This window comes from Trematomus bernacchii, unplaced genomic scaffold (genome assembly GCF_902827165.1).
Source record: "Trematomus bernacchii unplaced genomic scaffold, fTreBer1.1, whole genome shotgun sequence".
NCBI classification, from domain to species: Eukaryota; Metazoa; Chordata; class Actinopteri; order Perciformes; family Nototheniidae; genus Trematomus; species Trematomus bernacchii.
Genome location: NW_022987973.1, coordinates 604,519 through 625,963, shown reverse-complemented (window position 1 = coordinate 625,963; position 21,445 = coordinate 604,519). Strand labels below are relative to the sequence as shown.

At 40.8% G+C, this 21,445-nt stretch overlaps 1 protein-coding gene across 1 annotated transcript in view; it reads right to left on the bottom strand.

Moving 5' to 3' along the window:
- Window positions 1–238: 238 nt before the first annotated feature.
- The window catches only part of cd276 (CD276 molecule), a 67,649-nt gene continuing 46,442 nt past the window's right edge, over window positions 239–21,445 (bottom strand). The window contains exons 6-8 of the mRNA XM_034117101.1: window positions 19,076–19,117; window positions 11,853–11,891; window positions 239–1,087 (exon numbers count right to left, since the gene is read on the bottom strand). Coding sequence (XP_033972992.1) covers window positions 11,869–11,891; window positions 19,076–19,117 — 65 coding nt within the window. The 3' untranslated portion in view covers window positions 239–1,087; window positions 11,853–11,868. The remainder of the gene's footprint in view (window positions 1,088–11,852; window positions 11,892–19,075; window positions 19,118–21,445) is intronic.

Here is a 21,445-nt window from a genome sequence, read left to right as displayed (position 1 = left end):
TGATCTGCATGTAAATGAAATATTTGTATTGCTTTGACAATAATTCTTGTTTTACTCATTATGTAGAATAGTCTAGTCGGCAGATAAATCAACTAATGGAAAAGTGGAAGGATGAATTCGAGCAGCATGGCTAATCCTGTGGGTGAAGAAATGTCTGTAATAAACTCAACCTTGTTCTGCCCGAACGAGCACAAAGTGGCCGCGGGAATGGGACCAATAATTACCAATGACCAGGCAGTTTCACCATGTCTCTTTTATGTAAATAGGCACTGGGTTATCTTACACAAATGGCTTTGGCATTCATACATGAACATATGGCACAGGGACATGCTCAAGTACCTTAAAACATGGAATAAAAGTACAGCTACTAGTGAGGAAAAGATGAAACATTCCACAGCAGCAGTAAAAACGTGTTCATTAAAAACTATTTCTTACATATAAGGCTGTCAGGTCAGTGAGGAAATCAGGGTGTATCCCATGCACCATTTGCAGTTTGTTGGAGCTTAGCTGGCATTCAATTTCAATTCCCTCAAGTTACTGAATATAGGAGAGCGGCGCACACTGACAGGTACAAGTTACTCCAGCGACAGACGCTAATTAGCAAGTGCAGGAGTAATGGAAGAGCCAAGCTCCCTCTCTGGCAGAGAGACAGTGATGGCAACTGAGGCAGGGTCATCTCTTTAAGTGTCTCACTTCCTATTAGACAGGAGATCTCTGGCACATGCCCCATCACAACCCATACGGAGTGATGTCAGCCACGGAGAAAGGATCCTGTCACATCCTGTAGTTTTCAAACAGAGCTTCTCTTTTGCATACTGCATAGAACAACTGCGTTCACTCACTGCCGCGGCCCTCCATTGACAGAAAAGAGAGAGAGGGCAATAGAAAATAATGGCACATGATGTGTTTATGTGTTTTGATGGAAACTCGAGGGAAAGTCATAGAAAGAAGATGATGGACTCAGCTTCTGCTCAGCGAGGCTTTGACATTCTGTAGGGGGACGCTGGAAATAGTCTCCAGGTTGATGGATAGGTGGAGTGGGATTACCCGCCAGACTCATCTCCTGCCCGCCGTCTGGCCCCGACTCCTGGAAAAAGACACAAAAACACAATACGTATAATGTCAGGCTGCTCACCGTGGGAGAGGTTATTAACTTTGAAAAATAATGAAACACTGCAGGCCTGTCAGAGTAACCAACAGCTAACCCAATTACTAAAACAGAGGTAATCCCACTGGTAAATCTTGGTCTCATGTGCAGATTATAATAGTTTTCCACTATTATCGTTATAAATAATTCAATAAAAGTGAAGAAAACAGCAAACAAAGCAATTTTAGCATTATTAAAAAAACAATCACACCAACTAGAAGCTGCTTTTCCAAGGATGTTTCAACCTTCAAGTCTCTCTCCACCTACACATCCTCTTCTCTGTTTCACAAATGTATCTCTGAACTTCTAATGCTTCTCCTCACTCGTAGCCCCTGCGGACCACCCCACCGCTGGCACTGCCTGATAAATTGTTCTCCCTGCATCATTAAACAGTTTGAATTAACTTGGGTGGAATTTAATTATGTCACACATGAAGCTCTTCTACTTGAAGCTTTTAAAAGTAATATAGTTTGCTATATGCTTGGAGGTTCGGCTTTTAGATACATTATTCAAGCCAGTCAGCTATATCTGCATGCAACTGGACTTCTAAATGGAAATAACACACTTCATCAGGATGGATCTTTTAATTTGTGTTTCCTAGAAAAAAGTTGAACATAAATTACCTGCTTGTGCTCTGTGTCGCATTAAGACCTCAGCTGTGCTTGTCATAAATCCACTTTGATTAAGATATACTGTAAACTTCAATAGATTTGACTCTGTTCACATGCCTCCTGAGCACTTACTGTGTCTATGCTAATATGTTCTCACAGGAAATACAAAAATAGTTCTGTTAGTGAGCTTCTCCTACCTCCTAATTGACACTCATTATCTCCCCTTTATTACATTTTAGGCTGATGCGATGTGGATATATCCTAACTGAAACCCTAAGGGCATTACTAACAGCTCCAAAATGTCAAAGCAAGAACTGAAACAGTAATAAAGTATGTCATTCTAAATGATAGGAGTGTTTGCAAATTGCAAAACGAGCAGAATAATATCTGTTTTGCAGAGCAGCGCAGGATTTGAAAGTGGAGTCTTGCTTGCATTTGCTCCCTGTCAGAGGGTAATCCAACTTATCCATCACCCAAATGAACACAACACAATTTTCACACATGCATTTTCTCATCAGATTCAAATACCCCTTCAGCCCCCAGAGAGATCTCAGCATCTGTATTTCAAAGAGCAGTCCTGCTATCTGTTGAGTCCGGAGGCCAGAGGTGAAATGAGAGACCTTTACCGAGACACTGGATGAACATCTGCTGCGGAGTAATTTAGAATCTCACAGAACCACAGGGACAAGCAACCTGAAACGATTTCTCTTTTTTTTCTGGGATTGTTAACACAGGCAATCAAAAAGTAAACTCCTACTTAAGTGTTTAACAAACAGCTTCTCTCTGGCGGAGAATCCAAAGCAGGCTTGGCAGGGCAGAACCGTCGGTGCACTCCAACACCTGAGACGCAAGCTGATGGACAGATTCATTTAAAGCAGGTACACGAGATTGCACACTAATTTACTCGGGCTATAGGAGATTGTTCATGTGAAAGATACACCGGCACCCAGGATTCAATCTAATGAACCATTGTTAATCCAACCATTTCTTTCCTCATCTACATTGAAAGTAGTGCCATACTTCCTGCGCCCTGTCGGTTATTTTTATATATTTATATTCTTGTGGAACATCACACCTCAAAACAGCAGGCCTGCTGCTTTTAGACTTCGACAGAAAAACAACAACAATCCGAGTGACTATAAAAGACAAACAGCAGGCATGGGATTATGAAAGTAAATGTTTGGGAATAACCTTGGGAAGTATTCAGGATAATGAGGAAGCTGCTAAACTTTGGTCATTACCAGATGATCAAACACACCATGACAATTTCTCTGTATATAATGGACAATTATACTATTTCAGATTTGCTTCCATGGATGTATTTGCCTTTCAACAAAGGCCTTACAGACTTCAATATACAGTAGAGAGCTTAAATGGAAATAGGATCCCGTGGGAGTGGCGGGACAAAAATGGTGGGGTGTGGAAGATATCTACTGTAAATAGCGGTTAGTACCATCAGTGTGGGAAGAGATATAAGAGGCTATTATTATAAGGCTTAACGATGCATTGTACTTCATGGCCTTCAAATACACTGTGTCTTCTGTCAACCTTTCCCCAGCTTTCTCTCTTTATAACGAGTTGTGAAGCCTGGTACAAAAACATCAGCCTGAATTTAAAGCTTAACTATTGCTAAAAACACCATCACTGCTGCTCTCTAAATGCGACATTAGGCCATCTGATTTATAACATTTTGCTAGTGGTATTGTTACTCTGATAGAGCATCGGGAGGAATTGGTATTTTAATAATGCTTATTTTCAGTTAAAGGTGGGGTAGGTACTTTTGGAGAAACCGGCTCGAGATCGCTAGAATTTGAGCACAAAGACATTAAGATATAATAATATTGCCGCTCTTTCCAGTTTTTGTGCTAAGCTAAGCTAATCTCCTGACATCGTACTGGGAAGAGAGTGATATCAATTTCTTCATCAATTTCATCTAACTCTCATCAAAAAGGAGGGCCATTTAAACATGTAATCGTTTGTATTCTACTGACATGTATATAGACTTTTTGCACTACTTTTTATTTTGTATTTTATTATATATGTTGCATTGTTGGAGGAGCTCAGGTCAGAATAATTTCATTGCCATTTGTACACTGTAGCTTTGTGCATACGACAATAAAACCTTTGAATCTTGTAAGCCGTCTACCTTAGTGATAATTCACAAGGTTTCAAAAAGCATCATTATGAAGTATGCAGTTATGCTGCAGGCCCATCCATCTTGTCCCAATAATAATAATAATGCAGAGTGAGGTGTGTAACGGGTCATTCTGTTACCACTCCACTATTATTCCCCCACTTATTCCAAAGCAGCTGCACACATCACACTCTAAAAATCTCACACCTTTATCAGCCCTTTTTCTTTGGTCGAGGTACCCCAACCTCGACCTCTCTCCGAAAGCAGCCTGCAGCCCCCCTGGTGTTAATTATAAGACTGTTTCCCCTGGAGCCTGGGTGGGACGTGAAAGTGCATTAATCTTGATTCTCCACTTCAGTCTAAAAGATCATTTGAAGAGCCTCCTGTGGTAAGCCCCAAGGCGAGGTGACTCAGTACCACGAGAAAGGTAGGAGGAGGAGGAGTGGAAAAAGAGTCACAGTTTGTTCTGAGCTCACACTGGGATGCCGGCCCACCTCAAAAGGAAAGTCAATAATTTACCTCAAACCACAAATGTTGTTAAGTATGTTAATCTGGATGAATATAAAGAGGGTGACATGACAGGCGCCAGTCTTCCATCTGTGAGTTGCTCGATGCAGCGTGAAGGTGACTGTCACCCTATGAGCTGAAGGGCTGTGACATGTCGATGAGTTTACATTCAGCCCTATTTCATTGCACGGTAGCCCATCATAGGTATGCACAGAGGTCATTGCTGCACTTTGTGTTGACCCCATAACCATGAACCATAGTAGATGCACATTTACCATTAAAATAATGAAAAAAATCCAAAAGGTAGAACAATGGCCTTGAACTAATGTCCAACCCATATATTGTATATAAGAATTAGATTGACGTCACCTATTGGCTTGTACACATTTTGTGAAATCTTGAGTTTGGTGTTATTGCAGTCACCATCTTGGTTTTTGGCCGTTGCCACAATTAACTGTGAAAAACTAAAAACACACTGTAAAAGGTTTAGTTCCAAGATAAGAACACAAGCAATAATCCTGTCAGGAAAATGTTTACTAAATTAATAAATCCATTGAGATTAAGGGTAATGTTATCATAGACTTCTATAGAATCTGACCTTTTTTGCAACGAGTTGAGTCTCACTCTAATGGCGATTAGTGACAATGCTAGTTTCAGAAAAATCCGCATAGGGTTCACTTTGAAGACCCAGAGGTTTATGCTTGGTTCAAACACTGAATCTTTGCAAATCCACTAGTGCACCACTAACACACTGTGGACACAACTTCTGATCTTATAGTTGAAAGAAATTGTCATTGAATAATTTCTGTGCAATACATTTTGAATGACTTGCTCTGCATGTTTGATCACGTTCTTCCTTATATAATTAGTCTTCTTTTGCCCTTAAAGCAGTTATTTGGGGGGGGGGGGGCTGTTCAGTATTTAGGTTTGTCCATCTGTAAATGCTCTGTTGCTCTCAACAGATTCTCTTTGATTGCTATCTGTGTACTTTTTTTAGATTTTTATTTTATATTTGATGTATGCACCATGACATCAAGTCAAATTCCTCATACGTGTGAACCTATCTGGCAATAAACCTGTTTCTGATTCTGATTTTTAAACAATAGGCAGGGATCCATTTAAAAACAACTTATTGTGACGAGAAGTAGTTGCTTGCCATGAACTGAACCTTTTGACTGTGTAAAAAATCTGCTTATAGAGGAGAACTCAGACATTACACGGGCAAACCAAGAGAGATATTTGAAATTTGACGACTGTTCAGAGAGAGTGTTTTGATCGGTACGGAGGGAGGCATGTTAAGTGAAGATAATATGTTGTGACAAGGAGGGCCATGGCCTGGTGACCACACAACAGTCATGTTATCACCATGGTGGTCTCTATTGCCCACAACACATTGCAACATATAAATCTGCACTATATCTGTTGCGGGGTCAAAGGTGACTGGGTGTGCTTGCGTCTATCTGTACGCAACATTTAACAGAATTACAGGTTATTGAGATCCAGTGAACCCTTTTGCTTGATATCAGTTTGCATTATTCCTGTTTATGTGCATACCGCATAAAGCATAGAGCGATATAAAATAGCCTCAGAGAAGAGAGGGATGAGCGTGGAGATAAAGTCTAATTTCAGTATTGGTAAATCACTTTTATTACAGGACATTATATTGCTTGTTACAGCCTTTTATATGGAACCCTTTTTATCAGCTATACATTGATGGCATATCTCAGCATCCCAGTTGTATCCATGCACCCTTTGTGTCCCCACACCGCTGATCTTCTACACACTCTCTCATCTGCATTATGAGTAATCTATGGTAGTTAATTGAGCCCAGAGGCAGTTGGTTTCGATGAAGGCTCCTGTGCTTTTCTGGCAAAAACAGGAGGAATAGAGCTCTCTGGAGAAGGCAGCTCTCTGTCGAGAGGCAAACAGAGCAGAACTCCTGCCGTGTTCATTAGCTGTCATTGATCAGCGATTCAGTTGCTGCGCACCACAGCTCACATATTACCAGTTTCATGTCCTCAGAATTAATATAAAGGTACGAAAAGGGAGCCAGCACAGCATTTTCTTCATTATAAGTTATTTTCCAATGCATTTTAATGATGTGAATGGATTTTTGCCAAGGTTTTAAATGGTATGCAGAGACTGCCACGCAGCACACTTGTCCATTCCTCAGTTTTCTGATATCAATATGAGCTCCTATATTCAGTTATTGGCTTCTTTCAGAGGCTATCATCGCTGCAGCCTTTACCATCACAGGAGATGGACTGTAGAATGATGCTGAGAGGTATAAAAATGCTGATAAATGGCTGAGACAAAAGTATAAATAATGCAGAGATCAGAGACACTGGAATGGTGAGTCAAACTCCACTTCGAGATACCTCCCTGGAGAGAGTCCAACGTAAGAGTCCTGTCTGACATCATCAGCATCTGCAGGGCTTCAGCTGCAACGTACAGCAGAGAGGAACTCCAAGAACTCTCTTCTCTCTCTCACCTACTACCTCGCTGTTCCACACACCAGCTAAAACAATCAGATTTTTAGAGAGCACACACCCCATCACTTATACCTACCTGCTGCAGGCTTATAAACCACATTTAGACTGGTTTCCTTCCTCACTTAAATCCATTTTACCTCTTTTATCTTGTCCCTTTCCCTGGAGAAAGAAACCCCCATATGTGCAATCTGTACTTACAAAACCATGACCGAGTAAACCCTGAGCTATTACTCCAAACTAATATAACAAGGAGATTTATTCTACAGAGTTTAAGTGAATGTATAGGGGTGAATTAAATCAATATTTCTCAACTGCGCTGAATGAGCCTGAGAGGGGCTATTATGTAGCACTAATTGCACCTATAGGGCCTATCTTTAAAAAATGGAATCTCTCTCATTGGAATTCATTGAAAGTCGTCAGGTAGATGACCGGGATCGTCCACGCTGCTCCTCATTTCACTGAGTTTTCATTTATTCCCTTCATGTCTGCCTTTGAATATTTATTCTCTTCTCATTTGCAGCGATCTGTGTCTAGGCCAAGGTTCTGCAACAACTTGTATTGCCCCTTTCCACATCAAAAGAACCAAAAACTCTTTCATACATGCTGAGGATTATGAACAAAAGGTTTTAGCGGTCCAAAGCAGAATTTCACAGAGGACCTTGTAAGGTTCCCTCGACCCTGTTTACACCAGTTGTGTGATGGTGCACATTAACTCCAGTGTCCAAAGAACAACACCACTGATATTCAGCATTTTCAAGTGTTGCTGGAAAAAGCATTATTCAGACCCTGTGGTTACACAACTATCAGTGAGTAACCTTCACTGACACATGGAAAGAGTTTATTTTGAACTCAAAATCTAACTTTGGAAAATAACCAGCTGACTCACTGAGTATTCTGAATCATCACACTAGCTTTGGTTGACAGCTAGCGTATGTATTTAGAGAACAGTGAATGTGGATTTTGACCCACATTTATGACAGTGGTCTACAGTAGGAAGAGTTAACTTCAGTATCAGTATGAAGAGGAGGAGACATGTGTAAAACCAACCCTCTTCCTACACACAGAAAGGTGTATAAAATCTAGATGTACTCATCTGAAACCCCTCTTTTAACGCCTGCCTACATCATTCTATTTTTACTAGACCAGGGGAAAGACAACAAGCCAATATCAAGTTTTATTTACTCAACACAACTACTTCCATTAATGTCCAAGTTTCCAGAAGCACAGAGTTGCCATAATGATCAGTATGCAGTATTTATGATAGCGCACAGCCACTAACGATGCAAACAATCTACAACATATTGAGTGTGCTGCAGAGAGCCATTTACTATGTTATCTGTGCTGGGCCGCCAGTAATGAAACAATAAAAGTTTGAATGGATGAACATAAGTCAGGAATGAACACATGTATCGATAAGGCAAAGGTTTATGAAAACAAAGTGCCGCCTCACACTAAAACGGCTTAATTAAATGCAGAGCCTTGCTTTATTAAATAAGATATGCTGCACTCTGCATAAATGCATTAATCGATAGCAAAACTGCCACACAAATATTAGAATAATTGATCCAGGATGATTCAGCAGCAGAAAGGTCGAGGGGCTCGCAGGATATTACCTAGCAATAACAGTCTCGGTGAAGGTCAGTGGATACTACAGTAATGACAAATGTCCTCTCTTTGACTCCTGCTGGCCAGACTTTATTTTGGCTAGTTACAGGAAATGACTTTCTGCACCTTCCATCATCTTTTACTCACTCTGCATGCTGCGGTTTTATGGCAATGACCAGTTAGGGTATAATAAGAACACGCTGTAACTGTCCAAGCTTGTAATAAAAGTATTCACACATCTGAATTAAAGTAAGAGTTAGAGGAATGTTTAAGGAGAGATAAAGTGTACGTCCGTATTGTATGCTAATGTGAGAAGGTAGTGAAGTAGCTCATAGACAGTGGAGCAGTATCTTCCAGTTTTCTCTGTCTCCTCTGCAAAAGCTGTGCCCATACTATACACAAACACATTTCCAGACATCAACTTGACATAGTAAATCTGTACTGTTTTTCAGATGCTGTTAAGTATAAGCTTGAGGGGACTTCTAGTACAGGTTGCCCTTATTAGTTTTTGATGGAAATTCTTTTTGGAGCATTCACTAGAAAACAAGGAAGCTGGAAACCAACCTGATGTCTGACAAACTGAAGGTTTATTCAAAGTATTTGCCTAGAGAAATGACAATGGAAACAGTGCACAGAGAAGTGTTCACACTGTTTGCCAATGTCAGTTCTGCTGAAGTCTCCATGGGTCTGTATTTTTAACAGATCTTTAGGCTGGTAAAATACATATCTGCCTGTGGTCAAAACATGTCCATACACTAAAAACAGCCACCTGAAGATAAGGGTGGATTTAACAGCTATTACTATCAGTCATGTGTGATCTAACACTGAGCAAACTTACTTGATTGATTCTTAAGATACAAAATACATTTAAAGACTACTTTTTGAATCTATTTATTCTTGTGTATTTAAATAGATATGATTCAACTAAAAAACATGTAACACGTTTAATAGATTTGTCCTGAACAGCAGGGAATCATCAGTAGCTAAATGCGGCAAATTGTGTCTCATTTTCTGACAAAAGACAACCCATCAAGCATCAAAATGCTTTTATCATTCCAGCGCAGGAGTGATAAAAAAACATCAATATCTGTCAAATTGAGTGCCACTAAAATGTGTCTAAAAACATCCAAACAGCTATTTCACAAAAAAAAAAAAATCCTCTGCCCAAACTGTGCTTTGTTGGTTACACAGTGTAGCGTTCCCAAAATACCTTCAGGGTGTTGGGCTCTCCTGGCCTATAGAGGCTAATGGCCATGGCTGAGTGGACATGGGGCCGGTGGGAGTGTCCCTCTCCCAAAGGGCCACAGGGGCCAGCACCTTGGCTCCCATTACTATCAGATTGCCTGCCTGCTTACCGCTGTATTACTTCTGCTGCTCTTAGTCCAGGTCAGCCTGCTTCTAGAGCAGAGTCATTTCAAAATAGGGAACACAGCTAAACAGCTTTATTTCCGATAAACCACTGGCTGCCTTCTTGGCATTTAAACATGGACAAAAGCCCGTTTTCACAACAGGAGGGTGAAGAAATACTGAAGACAAAATAAAACTAGAATACTGCCAGACACCAGGTTATGAAATAGCAAAAGAAACAGAGTGTTCATTAATACATTTATTCTATATATTCTACATCTATTGACATGTATAGACTTTTTGCACTACTTTTTATTTTGTATTTTTGTATTTTATTATATATGTTGCATTGTTTGAGGAGCTCAGGTCACAAGAAGTGCATTGCCATTTCTACACTGTAGCTTTGTGCATATGACAATAAAACCTTTGAATCTTGAAAGTATGAAGTATATATATCCTGGTCTCCAAAGTACATCTGGGGAATTGGGGCAGAAAAGCAGCTAAAAGAGGCGGGACTGACCAGTCTGCACTAGCCAGGTGAGTCAATCCCCACTCCAGCAAAATGGTCCACCTCCACCTTTTTAATGCGCTCAGCAGGGGGTCACAAACAGAGAGGGAGATGCATATCAGCAGGCAGGAAAAAGCATGAAACCTGGTCAGGTACTCCAGAGTTGCCACCATCTGTGGTATATATTCTTTTAAGGGTTATCTACCAATGAGGTTCCTGCAGGTTTATCACTAGGTGAGTTCCTTTTTTTATTTCCTGCTTTTAAAAAATGTGCTCTACAGTAGAGGTTAGCTCTGAGTGTTAGCGATGCTTGCTAATGTAAACAAAGACCATATTACGTCCAAAACACGTCAGACATTGTTTCTGATAGCAACTTTCTGTGGGTCCGCCGCCGATTTGACGTCATATCGGCAGCAAATCTGTGTCCGCTCGTTGTACCCCCGTTTTTAAAAGATGTGGGTACGGAGGAAAAGAGAGAGGGTTTATTTTCTGACGCTGCGTGAGTTCCCCGACACACAAATATTTATGTATAAAAGACATCAAAAAGTGTATTTTGCATCATAGGTCTCCTTTAATATATATGATATTTAAATAAGCATAAATTACTCCTACACATTGCCATCAATTGATACCATAATGTATGCTTTGCTTTACTATTAGGTGGGCCTGTTTTATACATTGCTATATGTCTATAGATTTGAGTTTGATCGATAATATTGATATTCAGTTCTTATGAAATGTCACTGACCCATTTCTTGATTACTACTCAAGGGCTAAACAGCGAGTTGGGGGTGGGGGGGTTGTCTTCTTGTCAACATAAAAAAGTAAAACTACAAAGTAGATTTATATTTTAGCATGACATAGTAGTGATAAAGTTTGACCAATGTCAACAGGAACAAAGCAGACTTTTTTTTACCGTTTAAGTAGCAGAGAATGTCTTTTTCTCATCAAATACTTGTTATATTTGAATCTTGCATTTACATTGATGAAATGAGGATTTGACAAACATCCACCAGAATCTGGGACACATTGCTTGAATCCATTAAAACTATGTTCTTAACTTTATGATGTAATGGTCAACTCCAGCTCTTCACAGTCCCGCTGGCACTGAACATGAAGTTATACACAGCAGGAAATAGAAAGAAATGACTCCCACATTAAATGTTTACCATTAATTGGACTCTTACAGCTTTGAGCAGGCCGGGGGAATTTATGTGTGCATGCATGATAAAATAAAATAGATTTGTCATATCAGCCAGTGACCCTGTGATTCCTGAAATCAAAATGTCAAGACTTCTAATATTCCCCGACTGTCTGCTAAATGAATGCAGCGGAGCCTCATTACAGCAGCACTTACCCATAACCTACAGAGGCCCTGTGTCCTCCAGAGAATTACGGCTGAGAACACAAGGCAATTGTGATAAGCGAGAAAAAGTGTGACAACAAATAAAACACACAGCTGCATTTAACACACAGATATTCATAATGCAATCACACTCACCTTTTATCTCTGGACTTTAGCTATTCAGGAGCGTCATGGCTGAAAGAAAAAAAAGAATAAGATCAAAATGGTGCAACTTTTAACGATCTGAGAGGAATTCAACTAAGTCATGTAAGCATCAACATTTATTTATTTGTTTATTCCACACATGGCAGTTATTGTATTGTATCACAAGGGGTAAGATGTCATTTTTACTCAATGGACAACATTTTGTTGAACTTTTCTTAATGTTGGGTTAAGAAAGCTAAAAAAGTCCAAACACACCAAATGTTTAAAATCATGCTAAAACATGTTTACCCAGGTGTGTTGTATGACGAATCATACTAGATCAAAAATAAGAGGTATGTGGCTTGTTGTGTATTATTAGCATAAGTAACACCCCCTAAACACTATATATGGACAGGGGTTGTGTTGTGTGCAAATATTCCAGCACATGCCAAAGAATTGGAGAAGTTGGATCTAAAAGAGACTGTGGGAAGTCTTGTTTAATACACTTTAAGAAAGTAAACATGTACACTTTACAAAACGTGTACACTTATACTGGTTGTTTTTTTAGTTTTTTATAGCGCATGGTGAAAAGGAGCAGAGAGAAGAACATCTTATTTTACCTGCCCCTTCTTAAAAACAAAAAAAGTAAAAATAAAAGCAATATTCTTTCAACATAACTTTGTGTATTGTCTTAAGGACCAGAGCATCATTACAGGCTTGGTGGTTGTTATTGAGTCCCCTCCTCCTTCAGCACCCCCCCTCTCCCTCCTCCTCTGCTCCATCTCTGTGCACCAACCTTGCCATGGCTAACAGGAAGCAGAGGGCACAGCGCTTTATTTAATTAGTCACAGCAGCTGAGTGCTCATGTGGAACCAAACAGGGGAGGCAGATTGGGGTAGTGAGATGGATAGGCACTCTCCCACCGGGCCTTGGCTGTGCTGTCAGAGGAGCGTAGATTACATGACAGAAGGGGGGATGAGGGGGGGTTTGGGTGGCAGGAGGATGTAAATGGCGTTGGTACAGGGGGATTCATCCCAGGAAAAGGATTGCCTTCACTCCTAAAGTTCCCCTGTCCTCTCACCAAAGCTCCTTTTATACTGTTGCACACTGAGGGCGTTTGACTGCTTTTATTAACGGTGACAACACTCATTATTCCAAATGATTTAGGAGCTGTTATTTTTCCTACATTTGTTTTGACAATGATCAGGTGGCCTTTTCCTCAACGGGCCAGCAGATAACCTTCCAGAGGTTGCAAACAGTGCTGCAAGTCTTTCAGGACTTCCTTCCTTGAACTAAAGACAATGTTTGCCAGCAACTTGGAATTTTATTTGGAAATCTCATCATTCTCACATTGAAGTTATCTATAGCAAGAAGGGAGAACAGCATCTACAGGAAACACCTATTTGCACATAATTAGAGAGTTCTGGTTATGTGAAAGCTACATGTATGTTTATCATTTGTGCAATTTATAATTCCCATTGTTAACGAACACATGTTCTTGGCCTTCAACACCAAAACAGCATCTTTCGGGGTTGGACACAGAGAGAACACAGTAGTAAACATGCAGCTGACTGTATGGTGCTGAACCAGCAGGCAACATGAGTGCAGTGCTTGAGTAATGTGTGCGCAACTACTAAGCAATGGTGTGCTGGGAGCTCTTTTAATTAGTGCTCTTGAAGTTATCCGGTGACCCACATCTAATAATGAAGGCAACATGAATGTTCTATTTACATATCTTTAGTTGGTAATGTGTGACCGTTGGGAGTGCCCAGTGGCTGAGTGTGTGCTGCCAGTGAAAAGGGAGAGCATGTCAAGCCGAGCCGCCTGGGGGCTGCTTTCCAAGGCCCTATCAATTCAAACTAGCAATGTGGAGTGGTATGTTAGTGACCTGCAGGTCTGTCAAACTGGGTTATGTAAAGAACACGGTTTGCAACTTTTAATAAGCCTTGGTTTGTTAATGCCATGTGTCCAAGAAGTTTTTCAGTGTGCCATTATAACTCCTGAGGTGTTTCCCTGAGGCCCAGCGGACATGTCGAGCGCATTTCTTCCACATCTGCAAAGCCAATTTAAAAAGATATCTGAAATATTTGTATTGTTTACATCCTTGTTTTCTTGCAAGCAATAGTCTTCTTTACTGCATTTGCTGGAATCTTGCTGAATTTGTTGGTACGTTACTGCCACCAAATGCTAGTGAATACGTTTTGAAACCACAAAAAACAGGGCCCGATTGAAAAATCATTGCTCTAAGGTGCCTTTGAAGTAATTAGAAATCATTAAAAGATCTAAAAAAACAACCAGATTTTAAGAAACCAAATGTATTACATTTATTTCTCCAGTCGTTGTTGGCTGCTTGCAATTATCCAATTTCCTTTTTCCAATTGTTATGGTTAAATGGACATAAAGGATAAGAAATGGCCTAACTATAGTCAAATTAACTCTATGTTTAATGGATAATATTCCACGAGACAGCAATTGAACCATACAGACATATTTAAACATCTTGAATGAAGCAGTAAAGATGCTACACTTAGATTGCCATGACAGACACAGGGTGAATTTGTTCCTCACGCATTAGGGTGCTGTATTTTCATTGCTATGTGAATAACTCAATAGACAAGATAGAGGGGGGATATAATAAGCGCAGAGGTGACTTTGACTGGTACAGCTGTCCTTGTTTCTGTCTGTCTGCTCTAGAGTCACCTTTACACATTCTTAGCTAGCTGGCTTCTTAAAATCATTTACGGAGATGAGCTACTGGGCTTGAAGCTTTAATATGATTTGAGCAACTTTCAGTGGTGGCCTTGGCGTGAAGGAACCAGAATGTGGTAAAGGGAGGGGCGTCCTTGTGCATTCAAGCCTTATAAAGCCCACTCTTCCCACCTTCACGGGACCTTGGCTCGGTTAAGAAGGGTTAATAAAACCGTTTTTGGCATGGAGCTCCCTTTTCAAAGGGCGTGTCAAATTGTTCTTTCCGACAATTCTTTGTCTATAAAAGAACTGGGTCACCGACTAACACTCTTCCAGAGATGGTTGCTAAGGCCTGACTCCTTGGAGTCCAGGATTTAGGGAGAGACAGGGGCTACTGCACACAAACTAAAGCCAGCTTCTGACAGGAGGAGCTGCACTTGCGTGACTGCAGCCTCCTCTAAACAGCACATCATGCTCAGATTACTGAACACACATTTCAGGGAAGAGGTGGGGAGGTGAGGGAGGAAACCAGCACTGTACTGCACATCTGTGTGGATGTAGATTAGTGTGTAACATTGCTTCTCTATCAGCAAGTGGTGTGTGCATCCCTTTGCATTTGTGTGGACCTGTGAGTGAGTGTGAAGGGGATGCTCTTGGCTTTGGCACCTGCATATAAATCCAGAATTTGAGCTCCAGTGTTTGTTAAACATTATTTGCCTCCACTGTAAAGGCAACAAAGGGATCCTACCCCATTGCAACTGAAAGCGCCCAGGTCCCTAGTTATCACTGGTTATTGTTAGAATCAGGCTGGCTTTGAAAGGGGAGGCGCGCTCTCCTTTGGACAGCTCATTAAGATAACACACAAACGTGGCTCCCCATCATCCTGGGTTTATTAAAGTGGGGCTCATTTCAGCTCCTTTGTCTCATGCAGGAACCTCTGCCTTTGTCAGCGCAATTGGAGCCAGATGGCAAAACAAAGCTTCCTGTCTAGAGTGCTTACATAGTGATCTCAGAAGGCACAGCCATTAGCTTGATTTCACCAGTTCACCGCCCACAACGTCCACCTGGATCAACCAGGTGCATGACGAGAGGCAGCAAGAGCGAGGGGGGGCTGCAAGTTTCTGTCTTGTCACTGGAGTACAGGCGTACACAAGTCTCCAGGCTCAGTCCTTTGCCCTTTCCTTTCAGCTAAATCTGAACTATTTATGCCTCATTACCACTGCAGAGTTAGTTTTAACTCACTTATGGTACCAGGTACTGTTCAGTTTCCTCTGCAGTTAGTTCCCCCACGGTGTAGGCAGTGTTTTAATCTAACCATCATAGTATGTAGTGACATCATATTTAACTCAACACTTTCTGTATCCTTTTATCCACGACAGAGAGGTCAAGAATGTACAGGATTTGGTTAGATGCCTTTTTAAATAGCAATAATTGTGGTTGTATTTGGCGGTAGCTGGGCTATGTAAAGATGGCTGGTTAGTGCAGTGCGTTCCGTGTTTAAAGGTAGGGTAGGTAAGTTTGAGAAACCGGCTCGAGATACACTTTTTGTTATATTCCATGGAATGCTCTTAACATCCCGATAGCAATGAATATCTTAAGTGCTTTGACAAAAAATCCATAAAAAAATGTCATCTGTGGAAGCCGTAGTACTGTAAAAAGCACGACCAATCATCTGAGCCGGCCCGGCTAAAATAACTGGATGGCCTACCTGCCTGTCAGCCTTACATCTGTGCACAAACTTATCCCGTGCCCTCATTGGTCATGTGCGCGTTCGTGTGTGTTGGAGGAGGGGCTCTGTACGGAAGTGGCTGATTTTTTCCGGTTGTGTATTTTCAAATTCTAGCGATCTCGAGCTGGTTTCTCCAAAATTACCTACCCCACCTTTAACTAGTGAACATTTTCTCAGAAGGATCATCTGCAGTTTTTTTAACTCCATGTTCTAGTATGGGCTCAGCTCACTTCCAACGTGATGCCAAAAAAGTGTATTATCGACAACTTTTGCTAATTGAAAACCCCAAAAAAGGATAGTTCCAAGTGAGTCCAGTTCAGTAGAGCCGGTCCTCACAATGCAGTGTTAATGCACCATAAGTCTAACTAGTTGTGGGATGGCTGACCCCGCTTCGGGCTGCACAGATCTTTCTGAAACATTCATGAGAGAGGCATTAGAGAGTGAAAGTCATTGTCCCCCTTCACTCAGAGACTCTCCTTCACCTCTCAGCTTATTAAAATCACATGGTATTAACTTTGCCGTTCACAGAAAGGCTAAATAATTCAATCAGACTAAAGAAGGAGTCAAATGAATAACTCTAATGACATTAACGCTTGAGGGAGAACTGCTCAGGACTGTGAGGGTAGCCACTGAGGCTGGACCGGCAAAAGAAGCTTGCTCTGCTTGCTAATGGGGAAATTAATTCTGGACTCATAAGGTCACAGTAAGCAAAATATCAAATTACTCTCATCACAAAAAAAAGAAGCACACACAGAATTATTTTGTCCTGCTTCGCTAGTGTTATGAAAAGCAAAAGACGAATTCTGAGTAAAACCTATAACCCTTTTCAAATCTGAACTTAAAGCAATTTCTTCAAATAGGTGAAATATACTGAATAGGTATAAAAGGAATAGTTTGACATTAAGAAATATGCTAATTTGCTTTTTTGCCAAGCCTTAGATGAAAAGTTTAATACCACTATTTTGCCCGTCATGTAGACATGAAGCTCTACACTCAGCATATACAGCTGCACTTTGTGTTTGAAGCATATTAGCAAATGTGTCCGTGCTAACATGCTACACTAAGTTGACAATCATGCTAAACATCGGCTTGTTACCATTGTTGCTACTGTGTGAGCATGTCAGCATGTGTATCTAGCCCAAAGCAAAAAGTAAAGCTGTTTACTATTTTCTTTGAAACATTAAACTTGCTAAATATCATAATATTAGCATTGTCATTGTTAGCATATTAATATGACCATTTAGCTGGAAGCACAACTTTACTTAATGCAGTCTAAAAGGGAACACAGCATGTCTGTCGACTCTTAATCTTGTTCATTTTTATTTCCTGGTTTAATGCAGGACTTTGTGTAATATATTTTTACCAAGGGGCAAAAAATAGATATGAAAAACATTTGAGAGTGATTCAAACTTGTTAGATTTTAAAGAAGAGTGACCTGTCAGAATCGGTGAAGCATTAAGCGGTGCGAGGGCTGTCACAGGTGATGTCTGTCCACTCTGCTGGATGATTCGTCATAAAAATGCAACGTGTTCAAAGTGACAATAATATGCATAACACATTTCAGCCTGGACTGGAGAGAAAAATCAATTTGGCTTGGGGAAAATGATCGTTTAAGTTCAGGACACGGCAGCACTATTGTTGGCATTTTGTGAAACTTGGAACTTGAGGAACTTGTTACCATTGAATTTATAGACAGATAGATTTCAGTGTTATAGCTATAGCTTTAGGGGAATGTATAATGTAAAACAGCTTGTTGGCATCACTAAATTAGTGCGCCAGTCTTTCTCTCTCTGCCTCAAACCCACAAACACACACTCACAGCGGAAGACTTGTGCCACTGGGTGAGTGTGTTGAATGGATTTGGTGCCTGGAGCATGTCTCTTTTCTCACATGCACTCATGCTTCATCAGCATTCACTCACTCTTCAGTAAACAAACTTAACATTCAGTTACTTGTTCTGTTGGGTCCCTACCATCCTGCCACCTGGGCTCTTTAAAAAGAGGCTAAACTGTGGGTGATTTGATATTTGTTGTGACCTCAAAGCTTAGTTTGCACAGTAGATGTAAAGAATATAACCCAATTGTTCGAAAAATGTAGATTAAGATGTCAAAGAGATTTTGCACGTGTTAAACTAATTGCCCTGTGTACAGTCTGGTCTTCCCGCTTGATCCACCCTTCAGTGGATGAAATGCTCCGTTGCCTGTTCCTGACAGTGTTTACAGCCGTGCATGGTTGCACCCCTCCAAGTGGTGAATGCTAAATATTAAACACATTTCAACATCAGTTTCTTCTAAAGGATTTGTAACTTTAACTGTGTTCAATGCTGTGGAATCGCATCAAACCAAACCAGCAAATAATCAAAAATAGGGTAAATTCTGATCCACATACATACAGTATGTTATAGTCTTGCAACAATATAACATTCCAAGAAGGAGATTTTAGATTAAGTTGTTATCCACAGAACCTCCTGGAAAACCACAAATGTAAAATGTTCTAGGGATCATTTATTATTATTTGTATTTATTTTAGAAATGTGATTGTAGGGTTTCAAACCGAATAGAATGATGGTAATATTTATATTTGTTTATATACAGTAGCTATTTTAAAGTATTGTGCCATAAGACAAATATATATTTATGGAATATTTTTAAATGGATTAAATATGTCTCTTATACAGTAGAAGGGTTCATAACTGGATTTCCAGCTGTTCCCTGACCAGCTTTTGTCACTAACTCCCCTCATCAGTGCAAGCTAAAACACAAAGCAGATCTCTGATGCACGCAGAGGCTGAGGCTTGACCAGGTGTGGATTTGCTGACCTGTCTTTGACTCCTCTTCTTCCAGTTCCTTGGCCTCTTCAGCTGTGGGGAGACAGAGGAGCCATTATCAGAGAGAGCCACAGTACAAAGGCAGGCACGCAATGCAGTCACTTCTTCACAAGCCTATGGTGAGCTGATCCCTCACAGCTCAAAGGACAAGCTGTGGTGAGAGAGCTATATGACCACGAAGCTCCGCACAATTCCCCCCCCGCCGCATCAAAAACACACGCACATACTCACAGAGCCGTACCCCACCCTTTAACCTCCCATCCAGCTCTTTTGCAAAGACAGTAATCACATTAGGCTTTAGCTGCTGGCTCTCTGAAAACCCACTGTCAACAGAGTTAGGGAGGCAAACCAGTGATGGCTGTCACACTTACATACACACACACATGGCATGCATCTACACACACACAGGCTAAAAATAGATCAGAGCATTCGAGCGCCTGATATTAATTATATGACACATATCACATCGATTGGGCTTGAAATTGAATACTTCGAGTCTGATACATGAGATTAAACTGGTTATTGAGCAAAATTAAATGTCAAGGCAGTACAAGTCATTTGTTTGTATTCCTATACGTTTGCCTGATTCCCTGTCTTTTCTCTATTCAAACAGCCTCACATCACATTCTTTAGTTTCTCCTCTGTGTAATGTTGTATAATGAAATGAGATTTTTTTTTTTTATATGTTTATTCACAACAGTGCCTTTATTCAAGTCTTAGCGTTGAATGGGGGAGACAGATGGCATGAGACATGGCAAAGGGTCCCAGGCCAGATCCGAACCAGGGTCCTCCACACTGGGACCTAGCCCCTAAATGGGCCGCCAGCTCTACAAACTGAGCTATTATATGGCAGCCCGAAATAGGATTTTTTTATAAAAGGTACAAAAACTGTATTATTTATTTAGTCAGAGTAAAATATAGCTTTGGGCATATGTTCTAAAATGTTGTTTTGGTAGACAAGATGATGATTTTGTTGCAAACTTAAAACAGAATGTCTACAATACCTGTGTGAGTTATCTTCTTAATAATGCACTTTGAGAGTCAAATCGAGAAAAACACCTTGGAGAAAGCAACATATACCACTATTTCACTTCTCCAGCACTGTGGTGTAACATTCATATAGATGTGTGAGCCTGTTAACCTTCACTGCTTCATTCAACACCTGCAAATCAACCACGAGCCCCTCCACTGTGGCGGCAGTGGAACCACCTCGGGGGACGGGGCTTTGATAGGATAGTGAAGCTCATTTAAAAGGCACCTTAAAGTAAGGGTGAAGGCGAGGGCATCCACAGGTCAGGGAGTGAGAACTGCTTCCCTTGTACATTGAGAGTGTTACAATGTTATGCCCCTGTTGGCTGCTTCCCAGATGTGTGGGGGTAAGGAGTAGAGCGGTTATGGCTTAAGCACAAAAGCTGGACAAACCACATAAAAGACGAGAGAGTCGGGGGAAAGAAAGCTACTCAGTGAAGCCAGAAGAGTGTTACTGTTTCTCATCATCCTCCCTTCTGCCTCTGTGTTTCCCCCACAGAGAAGTGGTGCAGCACGGCTGCGGCTGAATCTCTTTAAACACTGCTGTTACATCATGACTGTTACAAATGTAAGCAAAGGCAAATGTCCTCTCAGTAAACTTATAGTACTATAAATACACTGATTAGTGAGACTAATTCATTCATTCTTGCACCCAAGAAACAGCGGAGCCGTATTAATGTCGCCGGAGTTTGTGCTGATCTGGATTTAATTCATTTTCTCTCCCTGCGAATACCAACTCTTGATGACAAAAATGAAACTATTTAGCTAATTTGAAAAAACTTTGAAAAAAAAAGGAATTTACTTCTGCTTTTATGAACATTTGCTACATAGATGTGATGTGAAAGAATCTACGTATGAGTTATTTAATGTGAGTCCCATGCACACAAAGGTGAATTATCTATTCTAAGGCATTTGGTCTTTGGTAGAGCTGAGGCTTCACCCCTGTGAAAATGTGCACCAATGCGCTCAAACCCCCCCGAGGGGTAACACTGCTTCCCTCATGACTTTCCCTCATGACTTTCATCCATCACACAGGGGAGATCCGTCCCATGTCACCTACCGATGAGCTCCGAGCGTAAGTCTGATTAAATCATATGCTTATCTAAATGTAAAATATGCTTCGGAGAAATGGAACAGCGGCACCGGATAGGTCACTGAAAGCATATATTAGATTCATAACCATTATGTAAAAAAGAACTGAACCATGCTGGTGTTTAGATACAACACTGCCTCTGGAATTGAGCTTCCACAAGCGACTCGGCTCTGTTGCGATATTGGGTGCTCCAAATACATTATGACAGGTAAGAAAAATGACTTACTCCCTTCTCCACT